The sequence below is a fragment of the Mauremys reevesii genome, linkage group 2, assembly GCF_016161935.1.
Source record: "Mauremys reevesii isolate NIE-2019 linkage group 2, ASM1616193v1, whole genome shotgun sequence".
Taxonomy (NCBI): Eukaryota; Metazoa; Chordata; order Testudines; family Geoemydidae; genus Mauremys; species Mauremys reevesii.
The window spans coordinates 54,836,209-54,859,784 of NC_052624.1; the positions used below are offsets into that span (position 1 = coordinate 54,836,209).

A 23,576-nucleotide genomic window follows, 5' to 3' on the forward strand; every position below is an offset into this window, starting at 1 on the left:
TTCTGATATCCGCTGAATGTCTTGCCTATGCTAGTTGCTAAGGTTCCGGGAATTTCTCAAAGGATGTTAACATACGTCATACAAAACTATTTCTTAAATGCTGATTTACACATTTGGGATGATACCATCACCTACAATTATAGACAGAACTTGTTTTGTATAGCTGCTCAATTAACCAATCACAGCCCACCAAATTTCCTAAATCTCCTAAAGAAGAGGATGTCATTGATTGATAGATTAGGCCAGAAGGGATCATTGTGATCATCTAATCTGACTTCCTGTATAACACAGGTGATAGAATTTCCCAGAATTATTTCCTGTTAAATATCCATCTTGATTTTCAAAAAATTCTAACAATGGAGAATCCATTATTACCCTTGATAAAGTGTTACAATGATTAATTATCCTCTCTTTAAAAAATGTCACCTTATTTCTAGACTGAATTTGTCTAGATTCAATTTCTAGACAGCGGATCTTGCCATACCTTTGTTTGCTAGATTGAAGAGCCCTTATGATAAGATAGCTATTCCCCAAATTTCTGTTCCCTACTTAGATTTACCAAGTCTCCTCTTACCCTCATCTTTGTTAAGCTAAACAGATTGAGTCTTTCACTCTAAGGCTTGTTTTCCAATCCTCTCAATCACTCTCAAGGCTCTTCTCTGAACCTTCTCCAAGTTATCAACATTTTTCTTAAATTGTCTCTAGAGAGACTATTTTGTTTATGACTGTTTTACATTTTACTCTTTGAACTGTAGCATGTGATTTCCCTGACGTTTCTAGGGTGCTGTTTACAATGGGAAGCAATCAAAATTCTAGATCCCTGTTCTTTCCCTCCCCTGCCCACATTCTACACATTTAACTAATCAGGCTTCAGCCCACTATAAACTGGTGCAGTTAAGAAAAATATCTGCACGGGAAAACCAGCAATAGTCACAGAATTATTGGTCCTATCATTGCATGTCTGACTCTAAAAATATATCCTGATCATAATTAAATTCTGTCTTTTCTTTTCTTTTTTTTTTAAATTAAATTTTCAAGGATCAATACAGTAATTCATATAAGAGAATATATATACAGCAAAGCACTGGAAACTTTAAAAGGAACACCAAAATTAAAACATGCAATACCTCAAGCCTGATAAAATCATGCAGGATCTATTACAAAATGGAAACAATATGCCCTAAATAAAAAAAAAAGAAATGGAGAAAAACAAAAAATGAACTTAACCTCCTTTATCCTTTCCCAGAGATGTAAATATATAACAGCACAATTCAGCCATATCAGTGTAATCTGCTGAGATGCTCACTTGGTTTATTCCAAATTTGGTGGACAATTTAAAGCTATTTTCTTTATAGTGACTTATTTTCCATAAAATCTGTGGTCTTCCATTTTGCTACTTTCTGGGCACAATCAGTGTCACTAAGGAACATTGCAGTTGCATTGGTTTCACTAAACTGGTTTCAAAACTCGGTGCATAATCTCCAATTTAAACTGGTTTGTATTAGTTTATGTTTAAACCCATTTAAGAACAGACACAGTTGTACTAGCTAAACCAGCACAACCGTTGTATATAGACAAAGCCTAACAGAAGCTTTTCTTTTAAACAGACTTAACAGTATTTGTAGCTCAAGATATCTCCTAAAAATACAGTTGATGGAAGGATACTTTTTATAACAGTATAGTATAAATATTTGTATTGTTCATGTTATAGTAGTCTTGCCCCTTAACCCAAATGGCTAGCCAATATTCCTGGCCTTGCCAGGTTGTTTCTCTTAGGATGAGAAATTGATTACAGGAGTCAGGTATTTATTTGGTGCAATCCTGTGTATTTACCTGAACACTGTAGGAACAAACAACAGGAGGTAGTTCCTTGTTCACAATTGCCAAGCCTGCCTTTCCAACCAGTTCTGTATCCCAACGAGCTCTGTCTTTGCCCCTTCTCAGGATCATTCATACTCACCACTGCTTCTCTGCCTTTGCGCCTCTTTCTGCATCTGACACACACAAAAATACACACATGCAACAAATCAATGCCCCAGTTTCTACATTTGCAATTAGGCCTCAGGGAAATCCCTCAGCACCCATAGCTTAGTTTTTGCTTAGGCCTGGTCATGTTGGCCAGTGTCTTGGGCAGAGGTATATATTGTTTCAGCTCTCACTTAACAAAAGGGCATTAAATTGCTCCTTCATTTAGCCTGAGTGAAGTGTGCTGAGTATACCCATTGACTGCACCCAAATCTGTGATTGATGGAAGACATTAACACCTTCCAACATCATAATAGTTTTGATTTAAATTCATTTTCCCACCCCTTGTTTCCACGTCTGCTTAACAATTATGTTATGTGTGACAAAGGCTACACTGGACTTTTGTCGGGAAAACTTTTGACATTCAGGGGTGTGAAAAAAAACACACACACACTTACCCCCCCCAAACGACAAAAATTTTTGCCGATGAAAAGCACCGGCGTGAACCATGCTTTGTCAGAGAGCTACCGCCGCTCGTTCAGGGTGGGAGTTTTTTGTTGTCAGGAGAGCTACACTGCACGTCTTTTAGTGGCATGACTGTAGCAGCACAGCTCTGTTGTTAAAAGTGCGTAGTGTAGATGTAGCCTAACTTTACTCATAAGAATTGCTCTGTTGAACGCTATCGTCTAATTCACATGTTCAAGTGTTTGCAGGATTAGGGCCTTCAATAGGTATAAAACTTGGAAGCAAAGTGATGTTTCTGGACTTTTTTTTTTTTTTTGGTTTGTTTAATGTAACATCACTGAGGTATTTTGACAAATTTTGCCTTGAGAAGTCTGGTTTTAATTCTAGTAGATCCTGGCTCCAGCCTCATCAAGGTTGTCTTAGTGCAGTTGTTGGGTCTTTAATTCTTCTTTTGCTAGTCTTTCAAGATTCCACAGTAACATTTAACAGGAGTTTGGCTCAGCCCGAAAGGAAACCTATAATAACGCAGCATACCAGTGTACAGCTCATTATCGCAAGATGCAAAGAAAGTCAGAGGCTAAGCATGATATTGAAAACACCAGGGGCAGTCCTTTATCAAAGTAAAACTGCTCTTCAGTGTTGAAGGTTGGTAATTCAAAATCCTCCATATGGATTAAGACTAGGCAAAAACTGAACAGTACTGTTTGTACAGTAGTTCACCATCACTGCTTCCTTACCATACCACTGTACCAGGCTATTGTAAGTATCACATTGAGTGTTCCATAAGAGATTGTGCAGAAAGTGAATCAAATTATTGAAGGAAGACAAAACAACCTGAAATCTCACTACCAAACATCAGGATAAACATTTGGTGAATGGGCCCCAAACTCCACCTAGCTTAATTATTTTAAAATGTATACCACCACCATTAACTGTAAGCTCTGAGACTTTGTGCTTATGCCGGTAAACATTTAACCCTTGATATAACACTCATCCTCTGGGGAGGAGCAAGTGTTGTAACATCTGGGTAACGAGGCCTCATCTCCTGTAGGAAGGGCTGATGCTAAGCGAGGGAGTCGGAGGAACCGGACTAGCTGTTGTAATTTCAGAGGCAGCAAGGTTGGTTGTCCTGGGTGTTGGGGCTCTTGTAGATCAGCTGAGTGGGGAAGCAGCGAGCTTCATCTCCTCCCTGAAGCTAGTATGGGGTGTGTGTTGATTCTGGCCCACCAAAAATCTTATTCATCCTCAAAAATACTTTAAAGTGTGGGTGTTTGCAGGGTGAGCATTTGTGAAGCTGAATTTACAGAGGTCATTCACACAATGCACATAATTCACACTATTATATGTTTGCATCTTCTCTTCCTTCTTCAACAAACAGTTTTCCCAGGCCATTAAAGCTCAGACAGAAATTCTCCCCCCACCCCCATCTTTTGCCCTGTCTGAAAAATGTGAGAATATCAGGAATTTTCTTAAGGTTACAGTGTACACTTAACAGAACTGCAATCGAGGATATAAGAGCCACGGAGAACATTTGTTTTAGGAAATTTACATGTGATTCAACTCACATACTTTAACCTTATTACAGGTTTTTGAATATGTCACCACAGTGTATACTGTCATCTGAATCCCATGAAAGCTCTATGCTGACCTACATTTAAATTCCTTTCAATTTCTGGTATGCTGTATTTTCCCAACAGAATATGGTAATTTTAGACAAGTCCAAGGTTATACCATGCTTGACACCTCACTTCACTTTGGTACCACCTGCCCAGAACATAATTAGCTGTCCACTTTTAAAGGAAGGACCTTCATACACCACAGATGGCATTTTTCATACCAGACAGGCAACGCTGTATGTTGGAAGCCAGCCAAACTGTCTGCAAAAACTGTGAGAAATTCAAGACAGACATCTGAGTGGAAGGAAAGTTTTTTTTCCTACCCATATATGAACATCTGTTAAAACTGCCCCTATATAATGTGCTTTACTATTTCTTATCTAATAATACACTAGATTATTGCTAAAGGAAACTCCAAGCACCATAGCACATTTATTTTATTTTGATTTTGACATCAATATTTCAATAATAAAGGATGACTTGCCAGCTATAGGAACCTAATATTATAAGACTCTCATCATAACCACGAGCAATAAAATTGCTTCTGAGCAAGTTTTTTCAAACATGACTAGTGATATTGGGTGCCCATTTTAAGGTACCATAAAGGGGCCCTGATTTTTCAGAGGATGGGTGCTCAGAACGTTCTGAAAACCAGGACCTTCAATTAAGGCACCCGAAGGCAGGAGGCACTTCTGAAACTCTTTGTCTGTGTTCTTAATTCTGTACTGTTCACTGAGTAGAAACTGGTTATGTATTTTGTGAATCTTTCCATTGACTTCAATAGGCTTTGCATCAGGCCCACTTTTTTCTTAGAAGAAATAGTTCTTCCTTGCTTATTGCAAAAGCATTACTTATAAAAGGAGTCTTTAATACTGTTGTCAGTATTCAACCATCAGAAATCAAACATTTTAAGCTAATATACTATATGGAGAAGCAACTCTAAATTGCAGTTGGCATGCTTTATGAGCTAAAAGAGTGTGCAAACATTTTCTCTCCACAATGTTTATGTGCAAGCATGTATAAGAATCATAGAAATACACATAAAAAATTATTCTTTATGGGTCATAGTTATATTTGGCATTTTTTCTCCTTGATGGATTATATATTTCTATGGTAGTGATATGCAATTTTTTGTAAGGGTACTATTCAAGATAAACTTTTACCTTGGCAAGTACACATTTAGATATTTTTTCAGCTGCATGTGTGACTTGCTTGGCAAATAATTTGGTAAATGTTCAAAACAGGCACACTTTTAAAAAACTGCTATCCATCAGCAAACAAAAATAGTGTATACTGTAGTAAATTGTGTCTGTACGTTCAACTATATTTTCTGGCAATACCAAAAAAAAAATCAATATTGGACATGGGTAGGTATAAAAATATCCAGAGAAATTAAATGTCTGCAGATATTAAAAATTACCTATGGTTAATGGATATTTGCCCTGCATATTACTCAAAACATTTTTTGATCTGATAGCTACCATGTGAATGAGTTTATACAGTGAACACAAAAAAGACACAGAAACCAGTCAGGCAGTCACAAGGCAGGCAAAACTCCCATAGAAATCAATCACAGGCCTGCTAGAGGACTGGAGAATTGAGTTCATAGCATTTGAAATCACTTAGACAACTCGCTGACAATATATCACACTACAATGTAAAAATAGAACTTAAATATCTTCTATTGGATCTGCAAATTTTGCTCTTGAAAAAACGGTTATAAAAATACTTAGGGCCAAACTCTAGCCCAGGTGTAAATGTATGGTGTCATGCCTGCTTATATCATGGCTAAGAATGCCCTTTTATTTTGTTAGCCATAATACTGTATACTTTTATATTTTAAAAAATGCAAACCTATAATATACAATACATTATATATGAAAATAATTATGTTGCATGCTATGCTACCATAATTGAACAAGATAAGCAGGTATGGTGCAATATAATATCAAAATAGTCTCTATAATTATCCTTCATTTTTTAAAAAGAAATACCATTTTCTACTGTTTAGCAGCAAAGGATATTAAAATACCATTTTATAATTCACTTTTACAACACAACATTTATATTAGTGAAACTTCTGTGGCTAATACATTTCTATATTGTTAGTAAAGCAAATACTTTATTTTTAACATAAGATCATGTTGTATTTGTTTAAGAATAAGGAAAAACATTGCTGGGTTGCTTAATCTCTAATATAATGACAAGCAAGGAGTGATCATAAATCACCTTCTAACATGCCAACAGGCCAGTAATTTTTTCACCAGGTGGGATTTCCTGTAAATTAAAAAGGGCCTCATCACCTTCCTCCATGGGTAAACCTGCTGGAATGAGTTTCACCATGAGGTTCTCCTTGTGGAGGCTTATCACTAATATTTTCATCGGATATGTGGTGTTTGTCCACAAATGCAGTGGATGCATATGGACTTGTCTACACGGGTGACATTTCCAGTTATACAAGTATAGTTAAACCACTATTGTTATGTCATTATAACTTTCCTTTGTGGACACTCCTATTCTTGGATAAGAGTGGCTTTCTTTTGGCTTAGCTTAAACTGTTGCCAAAGCACTCTAATCTAAACTGGCAAAAGGCCGCCTTATCCCAAAACAAGACTGTCTCCACAGTGAGCTATACTGGTATAACTACCACACTTTAAATTGACTCCCAATCTTAGACTGGTATAGTTTTCCTGGGTAGACAAGCCCTAAGAGCCATATGAATATTGAGGAATCAGTGGCAGGGTCAGGCCATGCATGCACAGGCTCCGGGCCCCAGAACACTCCTCCTCTCCCCCTCCCCATTTCTCCCTCACAGCTTGGTTCCCATTTGAATCTTGCTGTAAGGGCTCTATAAGCAGTGGCTAACCTGAGGCCCTATCTTTACAGGATGAACCCCACCACTCAAGTAATCTGGTGGAAAGATTGCACAGCTCAGCATTGCTATCTTACACCCTGAGCCTGCAGGGCCATAGCATGTATGAGAGTGGGGGTGATGTGCATCCTCCCGTGCACTCCACTCATTTCCCTCACTCTCCTCTTGTGTGAATCCCAAGTGCTCTCCAAGGGAAGGATGGATGCTGCCCAGAAAGGTGTGACCTAAGCAGGCTATCATCAAGGTCCAAGGGTGTTTATGGGTGTGGTGTGGGTATGAGAATGTTTAGAGCCACTATTGATGGTAGCCACTAGGATGCATATAGTAAGGAGGTAAGCATCTGTGTAAATTGAAAATAAAAAGAGTCTTGCATTCACCTCAGCCATGGTGTGCTGGGTCTCAATCATCTCTGCAAATGGTACATCAAAACCGAGTCAGTGTGGGCCAGTTAATAGGGCACTAGACTGAGAGCCAGGAGAGTACTGCCTCTGTTGCCAGGTACTACCTCTGTTGCCTTCAGCAAATCAATTTACCTCTCTAACCCTCAATTCCCCATCTGTAAAAGGAGGATAATGATACTTACCTTTCTTTTTAAAAGTACTTTGGGATCTGTAGAAGAAAAGCACTGTACAAAAGCTAATGATTATTATTTCCCTGTACAACATAAGTTCTTTACTTGGGTCATTCAACTGGACTTTCCATACATGTAGCTATTAAACAAAACATGTGCAATATCATTTTAAAAAAAAGCAACTGTTTCATAAAATGTCCAAAGATGACAATTATGTTATGGTATTTCAGATATCAGGGCAGGGATGTCTTCTTACTGGTGTAGACAGTGCTTAATGCATTGCGGGTGCTACTGGAATAGAAATAATAATTAGTAATTTATTCTGTGACATTAGGAAAAATTGTGTTTTTCTGTCACAAGCTTTATAAAATTACACACATCCTAAAAATCTTCCGCTGAGAATCAGCAGAGTTGATAGGTGTGTTTGAAAATCTGGATCTAAACTTTTAGACACTGTTTTGGACCCTTCTGAGGAAAAACTGAATAGGGTGTGCATGTGCGTGTGTGTGTGCGTGTGTGTGTGTGTGTGTGTGCGTGTGTGTGTGTGTGTGTGTCACAGCATAACCCTGCCAGCACACTTACATTCTCACTTGCAATACCCTTGATTAATTTAATACTGGGTCTCTCGACACAGACAGACAATTGTGTCAAAGTGGGTTGCAGATTTCTGGAATAAATGTGACCTGAGTGGATTGATTTACATCAAAATAATTTAAATCACTGATTTTAATCATGATTTAAATCAGCCAGCAGGAAACTTGATTTAAATCTTCAATTTTAATTGTGTTTTGAAATGTGTACTTTTTAGCTATTTTCCTAAAAAAAGGTTGATTCTTATTGGTTAGTAACCATTAAAACTTGTTGATTTGCAACTAAATATAGCCTTCACACTAAATTTGGTACTTCTTTTTGCTTACCAGAGGGGTATACTATATTTATTTAAACACACATGTAGTTTAATTTGCATTCATAGTCTTAATTTTAACATGTTTTTACTATGTTAGAAAATAGTGAATGATGCACTTCTTATTTACTAGGTGATTAATTTTTTACTTGTCATTTGTGTGAAACTATTTGGACAGAAATCCACAGTCAATTAAAATGCATAAAACCAGTGTTTTAATTGTTTTAAATGATTATTAAATATAACTACCTTAAATGTGCTGGATGCATAAGAGAAAAAAAGTTTCCAAAACATCTTCTGCATTTAAAACTAACTGATTTATTAAACAAAGGAAATGTTATCTATAGTTTCTGGTCACCATGTCCTTCATGATTTTAGAATTAGTAGATCTGGTCCTCTCATACCTAATTCACAGATTGGAAGAGTAATACCAGGCTTTCCTTTTTTTTCAACTCCCAACTGTTTTTTCAACTTTGAATGAACTATCCATTGAACAGAACTAGTTGAATAAACTAAAAAGAAGAAAAAATCTCCCTGCAACTGCTGAAGAGGCTACTGCTCAAAAGCTGGTTTAGCATGTCAGTTCCAGATGCTTAGCAAGTGACTTGCTCCAGTTCAGTGGGCTGATTTTTTTTTAAACTTGGCAGCAAACATGTACCACTTAATATATTTTGCATTTAATTTAAGTGATTTTAATAACTAATAAATGTACACCTTAACATAACCTGTACATTTCAAATTTAATTTAAATTTAAAAAGTTTTATATATATACACACACATACATACACACATACTTAGAATAATCAATTTTCATCCACCCTGAATGTAGCACAGATTATTTCTGAGTATTTTTGGGCATTTACCAATATTCTGAGAAGGAATGGCGAGTTAGTAGTGTGGTATAAATTTGATGGGAGAAGATACCATTATTTTCCTTAATACATTGATGTGGGTTTTTTAAAATAATGTAATAGGAGACTAACATTCCTTGAATATTTTTGTTGTACAGGTGATGCTGATAAGGTCTGATTGTGCTGTCCAATAACCCCGATTAACAGCCAGAAGATTCAAATTACTATTATATCTACCCCCCACTGTGCAGCCTTCACCAGTAAATGCCCTCAAAGCATGAAAAAACCCTATGTGGCCTAAACACAAAGTGAATTTAAATAAATATACCATAAAGCAAATGAATGCTAACCAAGATATTGAGCAATCTCTTATTCCTCTGAGCTAATAATATGCATCATCACTAAAGCCCTACACAAGCTAGTACAGTGTGTGTATATATCTATCTATACACACACACACACACACACACACACACACACACACACAATAGCACATACACCAAATGTGTACAAAATTCTTCCTTTCAAGCCATATAGCACATACCTGGTTAAATATCACTCTTAAAAATTTCCTGAATCTTATATCTTAAACACTGCATGTACTCTATTTATGCCAGCTTAAATACATGTTCACTCAAGAGACACAAGTTGCCTAAAGCCAAGAAATTTGAAAGGAGGCTCAAGCTGACATTTTGTCCTTAACTCATACCATGGCATCTCCCACAAACTATAAGAGTGAAATGTCTTCAGATTCAGGAAAGCTGATTAGTTAGTGGGTAGAGCCAGGGACAGAAAGCCAGTTCTGCTGGGTTCCATTCCTGATTCTGCCATTGAATGGCTGTGTGATCTTGGAAAAGTCACAATCTCTATGTGCTTCATCTTGTCCATCTGTAAAATAAAGACTTACCTCTCACACAGCAGCTGGAGCCCAGGGCCCTTTAAATAGCCTCCCGAGTTCCTCTGCTTGAGCCCCAGGGTAGTGGCAACAGGGCTCCATTGGCGATTTAAAGGTAGCAGTGGCCAGAGCCCTGGGCCCTTTAAATCACCCCTGAGCCCCTGGGTAGTTGCGGGGGTGATTTAAAGGCCCTGGGGATCCCAGCCGCAGCCAGAGCCCCGGGGGCCTTTAAATCTTGATTTAAAGGCCCCGCCTCTTCCGGTTGAGGCCACGCCCCTGCTCAGGACTCTGTCATACTGGTAAGTCCTTTAACTTACTTTCACCCCTGCACATACATGGTTAAAATGCTAAATGTACTTATTCGCCACCTGTGAACCAGTGGGCAGATACTCCCGCTAGGGAAGGTAAAATAAAACCTCAAATTAAGTTCAAACCAAAGCCCTGGTCTCAGGGCTGGCTTAATTAACACAAAAGAGCTCCATTCCTGCTAAGATTTACATACATAGTTAACTTTACGTACTGTTCGTAACCCCACTCACTTCAATGACCACATCTTTGCAAAACCAGGGGATTCAAAGAAAGAGCAAAGCAACTCAGTACACTTGTTCGCAGCCAGCAGAGGCCTTGCCGACCTTCAGCAACCCCTTTCCTGGGAGTTGTCACAACCACAAGCCTTGTGTTTTTACAGCACCACTCCAGATCAATGTGATAGGGAGGGAAGTTTGGATTCTCCTTGTAACCCCTTCTATGCTGGGGGCTCAAGAAGTACCTTAATCCTTGAATTGAAAGTACTGAGTAATGGCAGTGTATCTGTTCAATTGTTTTTAAAACATACAATGCAGGTTCTTTTGTTTGTTGCTCCCTATGATCATGGGGAAGTGTGCCTTTTAGTCTTCTCTTTTCCTAACTCTTCTCCTTCTGTTGTCATTATTGGATACTTGGAAGCTCTGGTGAATCATTCACAATAATTAATGATAGCTGTTATGGCGCAGTTTCGAAATGGCGGCTATGACATTGTAGTAATCTAAGTTGTACGGACAAATGTAGCATGGCTAGAAGTACATTTCTGTGGGTTTTCCAGTTGTTGCCAGTGATGTACTTCAGTCATTGTGGTGAACTCTGTGAATTGGGAAATAGGTTATTACAGAGGTTTTAGCCAGAATGTGCCTGGCCCTTGGGCAGGTGTGACTGGAGAAGGGTGCAAGGAACCTTCCCTATCTTTTTGTACCTTCTGTGCAATGGTATCAAGCTCTGCATTTGGTGAAGAGGAATGTTGGCCAATAACTTTATGTCTTGGACAACTTTATTTTATAAAGGCAAGTTTACATCACCTTCCTGGTCAGTTACCATTTTTTCTCCATTTTCACAACACATGACAAAATATCCCTTTAATATTTGCCTTAGATCTTGAAAAATGGTTGAATTGCCCTTGTTGTTCTTGGCTGAAGCCATCATTAGCTGAGGGTTGCTTTTTCCTGCTTAAGGAAGGAGTTTCCCAAATGGATCAAGGTAGAAGGTTTATCCAAGATCAAGTGTAAGTTTGAAATCATAGATTTATGTTGCCCAACGCAAAACAAAGGTTTAGAAGGATTTGTGAAGCTAGAGCTGCTTAGGACTTTTAAGGAACACTTTCAAGTTTCCCATTAAATCACTATAGGCAGAGCAGAATTATTTAAAAAGGATCATTTATTAAACATTTTTTCTTTACAAAGTACAATCAGTGTTTTGGTAAATTTGATTTTTGGTGTTCGCCTGTATTTACACACAAGTCTGTAACAGAAAATGTGTCTTGAATTTACACTTGGGACATAGTATCAGAGTTATCATCATAATTTTGATTTCTACCAACATAAGCAGCCAACTCAACTTATCCGCTGGTTTTAAAATCAGAAGATGAGAAAACAATACTTCTGCTGAGTGCTTCCCAATGTACTCAACTAGGATGTAGAAGTAACGTGTACATTTTTAGGGGTAGGGGTGGTGGAAATAAATTCCTAACACGAGTGGAACATGATGTTATTTCTGGCAGGTCACTGGACTATCCTTATGATCCTAAAAATCATTCTGGCAGTTATAAGATAAGAAGAATTGAGGAGCAAGGTAAGTTTAATAATACCCTATTAGCAGCAGTTGAAAGTAAATGCAACATAAGGTTTGTTTTGTCTGTGGTACAAGGACGTGCCCTATCAGACACTACAGTATTGTTCTTTACTTGAACACAATTGTTTACATGTATTGTCTGTTTTGGGGACAACAAAACAAAAATAAAGAGACAAGAAGCCGTTTATCATCATGAGTGATTATTGCCATCAGCTAATATTAATGCATTACTAAAATTAGTGAAGACAGGAAAATGCTGTAAGATAAATATTTACAGAGTTAAAATACATTTCTTATCCACTAGACAGTGATTTTGTGGCACTGTGGTTTTTTCAGAATATAACCTCTGTTGAAAGCAATGTAATTTTCAGTGCAAGCTAAAGCAAAAATACCTGCCCGCTGTCCATAAACATGACAAACAAATCTGGAATGTTCAAAGCAAGTTCATCTTCCGCTTCCCACTCTTGAGGAACCACTAAGACATGGCACTTACTGTAAACCATCTAAAAATCAAGAAAAGCAGACACAATAAGCTTGAATTTTTAATAACCATTTAAAAAAAAAATCACTGCCAGAGTCACTTGCATACGTAAACGATGCCCGTGGAAGGCATGCCATCATAGCATTTCTTTCCTGAGAACGGAGCTGGGATCCTCTTTGTGTATCATAAGTGTGCGTGCTCAGAGCTGTGATCACTATCATGGCTGTCATCGTTTGCTAGTGAGTCCCCCGTGTGCTGGAGGCCAGCTGCACCAATTCCAGAAAGCTCTGAGGGAAGCAGTGTGCCCTTTTTCACGTTCACCAGTTCCTTTTCCCGGGCTGCTGCCCCTTGCTGGCCCCCTTTTACCCGCTTCCATTTCATTCGTCTGTTCTGGAACCAAACTTTTACCTTAAAAATAAGAACAAAGACATGGTCACTGAGGGCGAATGATGTTATCTGTAACACAAATAATAGCATCATGTGTTATTTGTGTAGCACCCAACAGGATGCTAGTTTCTTTACAGAACAAATACAAAGGCAACTTGCCTTCGCCAATGACCTGACAGTCTAATTTTAGACTTGAAGTAATACGTGAGGGTAAGGAACAATAGGGGAAGGAACAGGACAGCGGTTTTAATGGGGTCACCAGGGCTTGCTTAGACTTGCTGTGGCTCGGATTGAAGCCCAAGCCCCGCCGCCTAGCCAAAGCCTGAGGGATTCAGCCCTGGGCGGCAGGGCTCAGGTTACCGGCCCCTGCCTGGGGCTGAAGCCCTTGGGCTTCAGCTTTGACCCCTTCCCCACCCAGGGCAGTGGGGCTCGGGCTTTGGCTTTGGCTCTGGCTCCAGCTTCCCCCCACCCAGGGCAGTGAATCAGGAGGACTTAGGCTTCAGTCCCCCCTCTTGGAGTCATGTAGTAATTTTTGTTGTCAGAAGGGGGTTGCGGTGCAATGAAGTTTGAGAACCCCTGGAATAAGATGATGAAATGCAAGAGTTACAGTAATAAGTTAATACGGTTATATGAAATACTTAGCACTACTAAAATGCCTTCCAGTGGAGGATTTCAAAGATCCTTAGAAACATTTATAAATTAACACTCTTGTGAGACATGTATTATCCCCATTTTGCAGATAAGGAAACTGAGGCATTTGGTCAGGGCAATGACATGCACACATTAATAGAGAGCTCAGAAAATAACCTTTTTCTTCTATCTAATTTACAGTCTTGTGCCTTAACACTGAACCATGCTTCTCCTTATTTTTTTTTTAGTCTTTTTCTAAGTATTTTTTCAGAATATGCTAAGTACTTGGAAAATGTACAATGAAACAAGAAATTTTCATTCAAAAACAAGAATGGAAGAATAAGAATAAGAAACAACTGTACAATTTTTTTACAGGTCAATTCCAATCTAAATGCACCCGCTCAAATCTTTTCCTGATATATGCAAGGCCATGTTAGAAATTTTTTTATAGTAAATTTTTATAATGACTTCCCTTTTTGGCTCAAATATGTGTTACTATAATTCCTGTTGTTGGTCTCCTTTTTGGTACGAGACAATTCTTGTCTCCTGCAAATTTGGTGTGCTACTAAGCACTGCAAACTGCAGGCAAGCTACTTTTCCAATTGCCCAAATTCTAAAAGAGACATTGGAACTCTTATACATATACCAGATCCTCAGCTGATTCTAAATCAGCATATGCTGTTGACATTGAAAGTAAATTTATTTTGTCAAAATGGAAGAAGAGAAAAAACAGTTATTTTAATGCCCTCAGGGTTACTGCTGTAATGGAGTGTCCCAAATGTATCTTTGTGTCTCTTTTAACATGAAAGTTCTACAGAAAATTCTACAGCATGAGGTAACTTCTCACTTGGAAAGGAACTGAGAGCTTGGAATGCTGATGTGTCCTCTGCAGTGATAAGTGGAATATATTTTAGAGCTTTAAAAGAAATGCCAAGGAGTTGTCACAGCAGGACTCATTGTACAACATCAGTAATAGAGCCACAAATGGATGTTTTGAAGAATTTATGTTGTATGTCCAGGAAATCTTACAGGCTTTAGCCTTTAACATTATTTTGAATGATACGTTAGAATTTTACAGCAACAGAATTGATGTTTAAAGTCACTTTTTTGGTATTTATTTACTGTACTCACAGTTGCTGTTAAAACTAATCGGAGCTCTTAAAGCCAATCATTTGGGAATATAGCAAAATGATTCTAGGTTGGTTAACAGCCTCAAATCTATGCACATCCTTTCCTTTAGACTACTCATCAAAGCCAAAAGAATCTGGCTAGTAAAATCAAATGAGCATAAAGGGAAGGTATTTATGACTGGCTGCTATGATGTTGGGAATTATCATACTTAGGCCATATATCAGAGACTTCTATGAAAGCAGTGTCTTCATAAAAACACAATATTTGTACTGTACTTACAGCTCTTTATGGGAAGTTACAGATGTCAATTTTTTACAGTGAAGTTCCCCTTTTAAAAGACACTACAGCACTGGTGCCAAACACTGTAATAAACCTGTAGTGTTTGGAGCTATGGAGCTGATCCAAAGCTCATTGAAGTCAATGGGAATCTTCCCATTGAGATATAAAAAAGATGCTCTCAGCAGATATAAAAAAGATGCTCCAGGCACCAGCACTCCAAGCGCATGCCTAGGGCGGCACGCTGCAGGAGGCGCCCTGCCGGTCCCTGCGAGGGCAGCAGTCAGGCAGCCTTTGGCGGCTTGCCTGTGGGAGGTCTGCTGGTCCCACAAATTCGGTGGCAATTCGCTGGCGAGTATGCCAAAGCCGCGGGACCGGCGGACCTCCTGCAGGCAAGCTGCCAAAGGCTGCCTGACTGCCATGCTTGGGGCGGCAAAAAAGCTAGAGCCGCCCCTGGTTCTCAGGGTATTTTTGCAGTTTGGCGAGATCAAGGAATATGCTATAGTGTCAAAAGTGTATCACAGTCAGGGGCGGCTCTAGACACCAGCGCGCCAAGCAGGCGCTTGGGGCGGCCGTTTCCCGGGGGGGGGCGGCATTTGGCTCCGGTTGAGCTCCCGCCGGCATGCCTGCGGCAGGTCCACCAGAGCCCAGGACGAGCGGACCTGCCGCAGGCATGACTGCGGCGGGTCCCGTCTTCCCGCGGCTCCGGTTGAGCTCCCGCAGGCATGACTGCGGCAGGTCCGCTTGTCCCGGGCTCCGGTGGACCTGCCGCAGGCATGCCGGCAGGAGCTCAACCGGAGCCGCGGGAAGAGGGGACCCGCCGCGGGACCGGGGAAGGGCAGCGCAGCGCTCCGCGCTGCTTGGGGCAGCCTACTTTCTAGAGCCGCCCCTGATCACAGTAATCACTTGTCACCTTATTTTGCAGAAACCACTCTTTGCATAATATCTTATCTATCTGCTTTGGGCAAAATCATTTACTATCCTGCACAGTTCAGTGTGTATGTGTGTAAAAAATTGTTGCAAGTAGACCATTGCCCTTTTGAAAATCCTAGTGCTATTTGAGAGGCCCAAAGTCCTAGGGGGAAATAATCAGTGAAGCTGAGGGTTCGACAAGACCCCCAGCTACTCTTGCAACATGCTGAGATCAGGAGCAGTCATTAAGGAGGGGGAAAATGTGTGTGGACAGATTGTTCCTTTTCAATTGTTCCCCATTGAACGTGTGGAGCATATTGCCACTAACTTTCCACCACCCATGATGTTCCTCTGCATGTAGTAGTTTTAGTAGTATGCATGGAACCAGGATTTGGTTCTTAGGACCAATGAAGACATTGTAAACATAGCTAGTGATAAAGAGCAGGTAAAGGAATACTTAGAATGACTTGATCCATACCAGATCATATGCACTTACAAAATTAACCAATTTCTGGAGTCACTGACAATTTTTTTAAAATGAAGAGTGACTGAAAACTTGGAAAGAACCAGAAGACTGAAGAAAAGCAAGTGAAGAACTAAACCTATCTTCAGAAAAGAAATGAGAGTGATCCTGGCAATTGCTACTACACAAGTCTAACTTCCATTGCTAACATCCCAGGACACATATTAAGAGGAAAGAACACTTAGCATTGTCAACTTAGAAGAAAACATACAAGAGAGATTTTGTATAATAAAAATCAGTCTGTGAAAATTAATTCAAATAGATTCAGATATTAATACAGTCATGTGAACTTAAAATGAGCAGAAGCAGAATAAAATAAACTAAAGTACTAATAAACATCAATATATCAAGCTGGGAGCAGGTGTCTAATAGGGTATCACAAAGTGTTAGATCCTGTCTTCTTTAATATTCTCAATAATGTTCTTGCAGAGCAAGAGAATGCCACATTAACAAGAATCAAAGATGAGTGGGAGGTGTTGGGAAAACTACTAATAACAGAAAAATTCAAACAGATTTAGAAGGAGATAAGTGCAGGATATAAATAAATGAAACTGAACTTGGAAAAACTCAAGCTAAAACTTCTGGGGAAAAACACTTCACAACACAGAAACATGGGAAGAAGTAATGCTGAAAGAGACCTAGGAGTGATAGTAGACAGCAAATTAGAGATGAGGTTGTCATAAGATGTAGCAGTTAAGGGGAAAAAAAAGCATAGATAGGCAACTATGTCACTAAGTAGAGAAATTATAGCTCTGTTCTGTCAGACTTTGGGATAATGCATTCATATTGGGGCACTTTGTTTCCAGAAAAAAAGAGAAATTTGAAGCTGTTTACAGACGTTCACCAATCAGTGATAAGGAGTGTGGAGAGACTGATTTATGAAAACAGATTAAAAAAGAGCCAAATAGCTACGCTTGGCTAAACAATGACTTGGAGTAGGCAGAGAGGGGAAAACATACATATAAAATTCTACAAATATCTGAAGCCTATTCACAGCAAGATATGAGAAGAATTATTTAGGAGAGTCTGAGGAAGTATAACTAGGAATAAGATGATGAAATTAAGAAAGTCTAAATAGCTGTGACATCTAAGCTAAGTGGTGGAAAGCCCTGTCTTGCGGGAAATGAAAACTTGACTGGACAAGCTGTTAGTAAATGTACTGTAGGGAGCTATCCTGTAACTTATTCATAAATGATCGGGAGAAAGGGGTAAACAGTGAGGTGGCAAAGTTTGCAGATGATACTAAACTGCTCAAAATAGGTAAGACCAAAGCAGACTGTGAAGAACTTCAAAAAGATCTCACAAAACTAAGCGATTGGGCAACAAAATGGCAAATGAAATTTAATGTGAATAAATGTAAGGTAATGCACATGGGAAAAATAACCCCAACTAACATACAATATTATGGGGGCTAATTTAGCTACAACGAGTCAAGAAAAGATCTTGGAGTCATCGTGGATAGTTCTCTGAAGATGTCCACGCAGTGTGCAGAGGCAGTCAAAAAAGCAAACAGGATGTTAGGAATCATTAAAAAGGGGATAGAGAATAAGACTGAGAATATATTATTGCCCTTATATAAATCCATGGTAGGCCCACATCTCAAATACTGCGTACAGATTTGGTCTCCTCATCTCAAAAAAGATATACTGGCGCTAGAAAAGGTTCAGAAAAGGGCAACCAAAATGATTAGGGGTTTGGAGAGGGTCCCATATGAGGAGAGATTAAAGAGGCTAGGACTCTTCATCTTGGAAAAGAGGAGACTAAGGGGGGATATGATAGAGGTATATAAAATCATGAGTGATGTGGAGAAAGTGGATAAGGAAAAGTTATTTACTTATTCCCATAATACAAGAACTAGGGGTCACCAAATGAAATTAATAGGCAGCAGGTTTAAAACAAATAAAAGGAAGTTCAGTGCACAGTCAACTTGTGGAACTCCTTGCCTGAGGAGGGTGTGAAGGCTAGGACTATAACAGCGTTTAAAAGAGAACTGGATAAATTCATGGTGGTTAAGTCCATAAATGGCTATTAGCCAGGATGGGTAAGGAATGGTGTCCCTAGCCATTGCTAGCAATGGCTATTAGCCAGAATGGGTAAGGAATGGTGTCAGAGGATGGAGATGGATGGCAGGAGAAAGATCACTTGATCATTGCCTGTTAGGTTCACTCCCTCTGGGGCACCTGGCATTGGCTATTGTCGGTAGACACTATACTGGGCTAGATGGACCTTTGGTCTGACCCGGTACGGCCGTTCTTATGTTAGAATTTTATTCTGAAAGTGAAGGGCAAACAATGGAAAGGCAAATACCTTCAAACATATTAGGACCAAATTGGTAAGTGGCTGTAAGACTAAGGAAATAAATATTCCTGAGGGAGTCTACATGAGTGTAACATACACATACAGAGGACTGGAAGAAAGTGCAAATTAAACCAATTGAGGCTGCCCTCTTTATCTGCCTTAAGGGAAAAATTCAGAGTTGATATACAAAGTCATGTAAATTGGCCCTACCCCGTCTATTCAGTTAATTTCCCTTAGGCCTGGTCTACACTGGGGGGGACGGGACTGGGGAGGGGAGACTCGATCTAAGATACGGCACTTCAGCTATGAGAATACCGTAGCTGAAGTCAACGTATCTTAGATCGACTTACCTCCCGTCCTCACGGCACGGGATCAACGGCTGCGGCTCCCCCGTCGACTCCGCTTCCGCCTCTCGCTCTGGTGGAGTTCCGGAGTCGATGGCAGAGCATTCGGGGATCGATTTATCGTGACTAGACGAGATAGATCGATCGCTATCCGCGGATCCAGTGGGTAGTGTGGACATTCACTTAGACCTACTTTATATCTGTTCCAGCAGTGAAAAGAGACTAAGAAGCTGCAATTTAACACCAAGCAGCTGGAAGAAAGTGGAAGTTAAAGTACAATTGAGGCAGTAAAATTACACCTCTTCTTCAAGCTTCTCAACTGGGTGAGATCTGGCCCAATTCTGATCTGGACTGTTGACTTCCATGGGAGAGCACTAGGCCCAATAACTAGTGAACACTAGCAAGTGGGACAGCAAAAGTCTATTCACCACTTATTATCCTATGTAAGCCCTCAAAATGCAATTTAAGTGGTGCTGGTCCTCTTTACAGGGGTGAATTTAATCCCCAGTGCTCCTGTGAGGTGAATATGTATTACTTTCTCCATTTTACAGGCCAAGTTTAACATCTGGTGCCAAATCTCTACTATTTAAGGCAGTCAGCTTTAAAAAAAAACAGATTTTTAACTATTTAAAACTGCAATAACTGTGTTAATGTTTCATTAATGATGATAATAAATAATCTGCATCTCTGAGGCAAATTTGCCTTGTTAAATGATTAACCCAGATAGCTTCAAATGTAGAAATATTTTTCTTATTTGGTAAAAAATAGTAATATATATATATGCTCAAACAAAGTGTATTGAGATACAGAACTAAAAAAAATTGCAATTCATTTTGATTTTGATTTTCTCAGTCTATTTACTACACAAAGTGCCATTGATCTCACTTGTTTTGCAAAATGAGAGAACACTTTATAACTGAAGACATTCAGACACAGAAAATACATATACTATTGAAAGGCCTTTAGGACCTGATCCAAAGCTCAGTGAGGACAATGTGAGTCTTTCCATTGACTTCACAGAATCATAGAAAATCAGGGTTGAAAGGGACCTCAGGAGGTCATCTAGTCCAACCCCCTGCTCAAAGCAGGACCAATCCCCAACTAAATCAGCCCAGCCAGGGCTTTGTCAAGCTTGACCTTAAAAACCTCTAAGAAAGGAGATTCCACCACATCCCTAGGTAACCCATTCCAGTGCTTCACCACCCTCCTAGTGAAAAAGTTTTTCCTAATAGCCAACCTAAACCTCCCCCACTGCAACTTGAGACCATTGCTCCTTATTCTGTCATCTGCCACCACTGAGAAAAGTCTAGATCCATCCTCTTTGGAACTCCCTTTCAGGTAGTTGAAAGCAGCTATCAAATCCCCCTACTTCTCTTCTGCAGACTAAACAATCCCAGTTCCCTCAGCCTCTCCTCACAAGTCATGTGTTCCAGCCCCCTAATAATTTTTGTTGTCCTCTGCTGGACTCTTTCCAATTTTTCCACATCCTTCTTGTAGTGTGGGACCCAAAACTGGACACAGTACTCCAGATTAGACCTCACCAATGTCGAATTGAGGGGAATGATTACGTCCCTCGATTCCCCCTACGTCCTTTTCTGCAGAACTGCTGCCTAGCCACTCAGTCCCTAGTCTGTAGCAGATTCTTCCGTCCTAAGTGCAGGAAGTGCACTTCTCCTTCTTGAACCTCATCAGATTTCTTTTGGCCCAATCACCTAATTTGTCTAGGTCCCTCTGTATCCTATCCCTACCCTCCAGCGTATCTACCACTCCTCCTAGTTTAGTGTCATCTGCAAACTTGCTGAGGGTGCAGTCCACACCATCCTCCAGATCATTAATAAAGATATTGAACAAAACTGGCCCCAGGACTGACCCTTGGGGCACTCTGCTTGATACCGACTGCCAACTAGACATGGAGCCATTGATCACTACCCGTTGAGCCCACTAATCTAGCCAGCTTTCTATCCACCTTATAGTCCATTTATCCAGCCCATACTTCAACTTGCCAGCAAGAATACCATGGGAGACCATATCAAAAGCTTTTCTAAAGTCAAGAAATAACATATCCACTGCTTTCCCCTCATCTACAAGGCCAGTTATCTCATCATAGAAGGCAATTAGGTTAGTCAGGCATGACTTGCCCTTGGTAAATCCATGCTGACTGTTCCTGATCACTTTCCTTTCCTCTAAGTGCTTCAGAATTGATTCCTTGAGGACCTGCTAGATGATTTTTCCAGGGACTGAGGTGAGGCTGACTGGCCTGTAGTTCCCCAGATCCTCCTCCTTCCCTTTTTTAAAGATGGGCACTACATTAGCCTTTTTCCAGTCATCTGGGACCTCCCCCGGTCGCCATGAGTTTTCAAAGATAATGGTCAATGGCTCTGCAATCTCATCTGCCAGCTCCTTTCGCACCCTCAATGCAGCACATCCGGCCCCATGGACTTGTGCTCATCGAGCTTTTCTAAATAGTCCTTCAACAGGTTATAGATCAGCCCTTTAATGCTCATGTGCTAATAATAATATGAGACAGGCTTTTCACATGCTATTTCCTCTCAAAGAAGAGATCAAATTCAGATATCTGAAATCTGAACTTCCTTTGGATTCTGTGAACAATAAATAATGGGAGGGAAATAGGTACTGATACATGATCCAACTACATTTTAGTACTAGGCAGGAAGTGTGAAGAATTTTGAGTGTCAATTCATTGTAATTCATGGAAGCCAATGCTTTTCAAACATACAGCACCTTCGAAAGTGTTAAGTGTCTTGCTTGAAATGTCATACTGGGTATACTGAAAAGGAAGGAGGGGGATGCGGGCAGTCAGAGCAAGCTGAAGTAAACCTTGCGGGGGGTGGAGGGGAAAGGGAGAAACTGGATAGAACTTCAGTAATTTAAAGCTACAGCGTTCAGTCTGTATGTTTGAAATAGCCTATTAACTGCAGAGTGTCCAAATATAATTATTAATACCTACTATTGTGAAGCTTGATCCTATAGGTTGCTGAGTATTCCTGTGAGGTGCCCTCAACTCCTAGTGACTTTAGAGGGAGTTGAGGGTAATTAGTACCACCCAGGAACATGTGCTTAAAAATATAAGACAAGATATTTTGTGTGTACTTTTCCCCTCTCTATCTTTCTCTATATATAACATAACTGCAAACAACATATATAATATACAACACACACATAGTATATAGTGTATATAGCACAATTTCATGTGTAGTGTGTGTGTGTATATATGAAGGGAAATGAATTCTATGATTAGTAATAGCATTAGTAACTATTTCTAAATCAGCAATTATGGGCCAGTCTATTAGGCACATCTGCTCATTGGCATGAAAGCCTTTCCATTAGTCGACAAGTTGTTTAGCATTTACGTCTCCCAGACTGATGATTAAGCTGTTGCTTAAATAGGTTGAGGACCATATGACCGTGTGTTGAGCAGACACCAAAGAGAAATGTTTTGCTATGGCTGATTTATTTTAAGGAATACTGTACAGTAATCAGGAGGCAGGATGCAGTATGAGGGGCTGGAAATCGATTTATTGTTTCAGTGGTGTAGGCACTATTTGTTAATAGCAAATACTTGTGACAGGCCAGAGTTTTACCTACTACCAAGGGCCAAATTCTCTGCTGTCTTCCACCCACACAACTTCAATAGGATTACGTGATGTGAAATTGGCATGGCTTTTAGGCCCCAGTTCAGCAAAGCATTTGAACATATGCTTAAGACCACCCCAATTCAGCAAAGCATTTGTATATGCTTACTTTAAGCAGGTGCCTAAGTTCTATTGACATCAGTAGGTCTTAAGCACATGCTTAAATGCTTTGCTTAATCAGGATGGATGGCTGAACTGGGGCTTGAACATTCTGTGTTGACACAGAAAAGTCTAACTGATGGTCTTTCCTTTAAAAAATGAACTTGGCAGAAAAATAATATTTTATCTTAGTTTCTGAAAAATAGTATGTGACTCTGCCTGTGATTAAACTGTATGACTGCCTTACCTGTACTCAGCCCACCCATATGTCTCCAGCACATAGCAACTTTTTCTTTAAAAAAAATGCTAGCTTCTCACTGGGATGCCCAACCCTGCTAGGTGCCACAATATTGGATTTTAAAGTTGGGACATTTTTATGTATAGAAAAGCAATTCTGAATCTGTCTATAATATATTAGTTAGGATTTTTCCTTTCCCTCAAAGTCTTGCACAGTTAGACTCATGGTAGCTAAGGCTTTACTGGTGCAGAGACATAGAAAGTAGTCACAATATTAAAAAGTTAAACATTTTAAAAACAGGTTTCTGCAAAATATGTGATGTATACAAACTACATGATAAGTGAGCTAAAGGTTTTACTGGCAT

General features: G+C 39.7%; 1 protein-coding gene across 3 annotated transcripts in view; it reads right to left on the reverse strand.

Moving 5' to 3' along the window:
• Window positions 1–11,829: 11,829 nt before the first annotated feature.
• Window positions 11,830–23,576, reverse strand: part of MEOX2 (mesenchyme homeobox 2) — a 76,021-nt gene continuing 64,274 nt past the window's right edge. For all 3 annotated transcript variants that reach the window (XM_039528094.1, XM_039528091.1, XM_039528093.1), the window contains exon 4: window positions 11,830–13,129. In XM_039528094.1, the coding sequence (XP_039384028.1) occupies window positions 12,905–13,129 (225 nt within the window). In that variant the 3' untranslated portion in view covers window positions 11,830–12,904. The remainder of the gene's footprint in view (window positions 13,130–23,576) is intronic.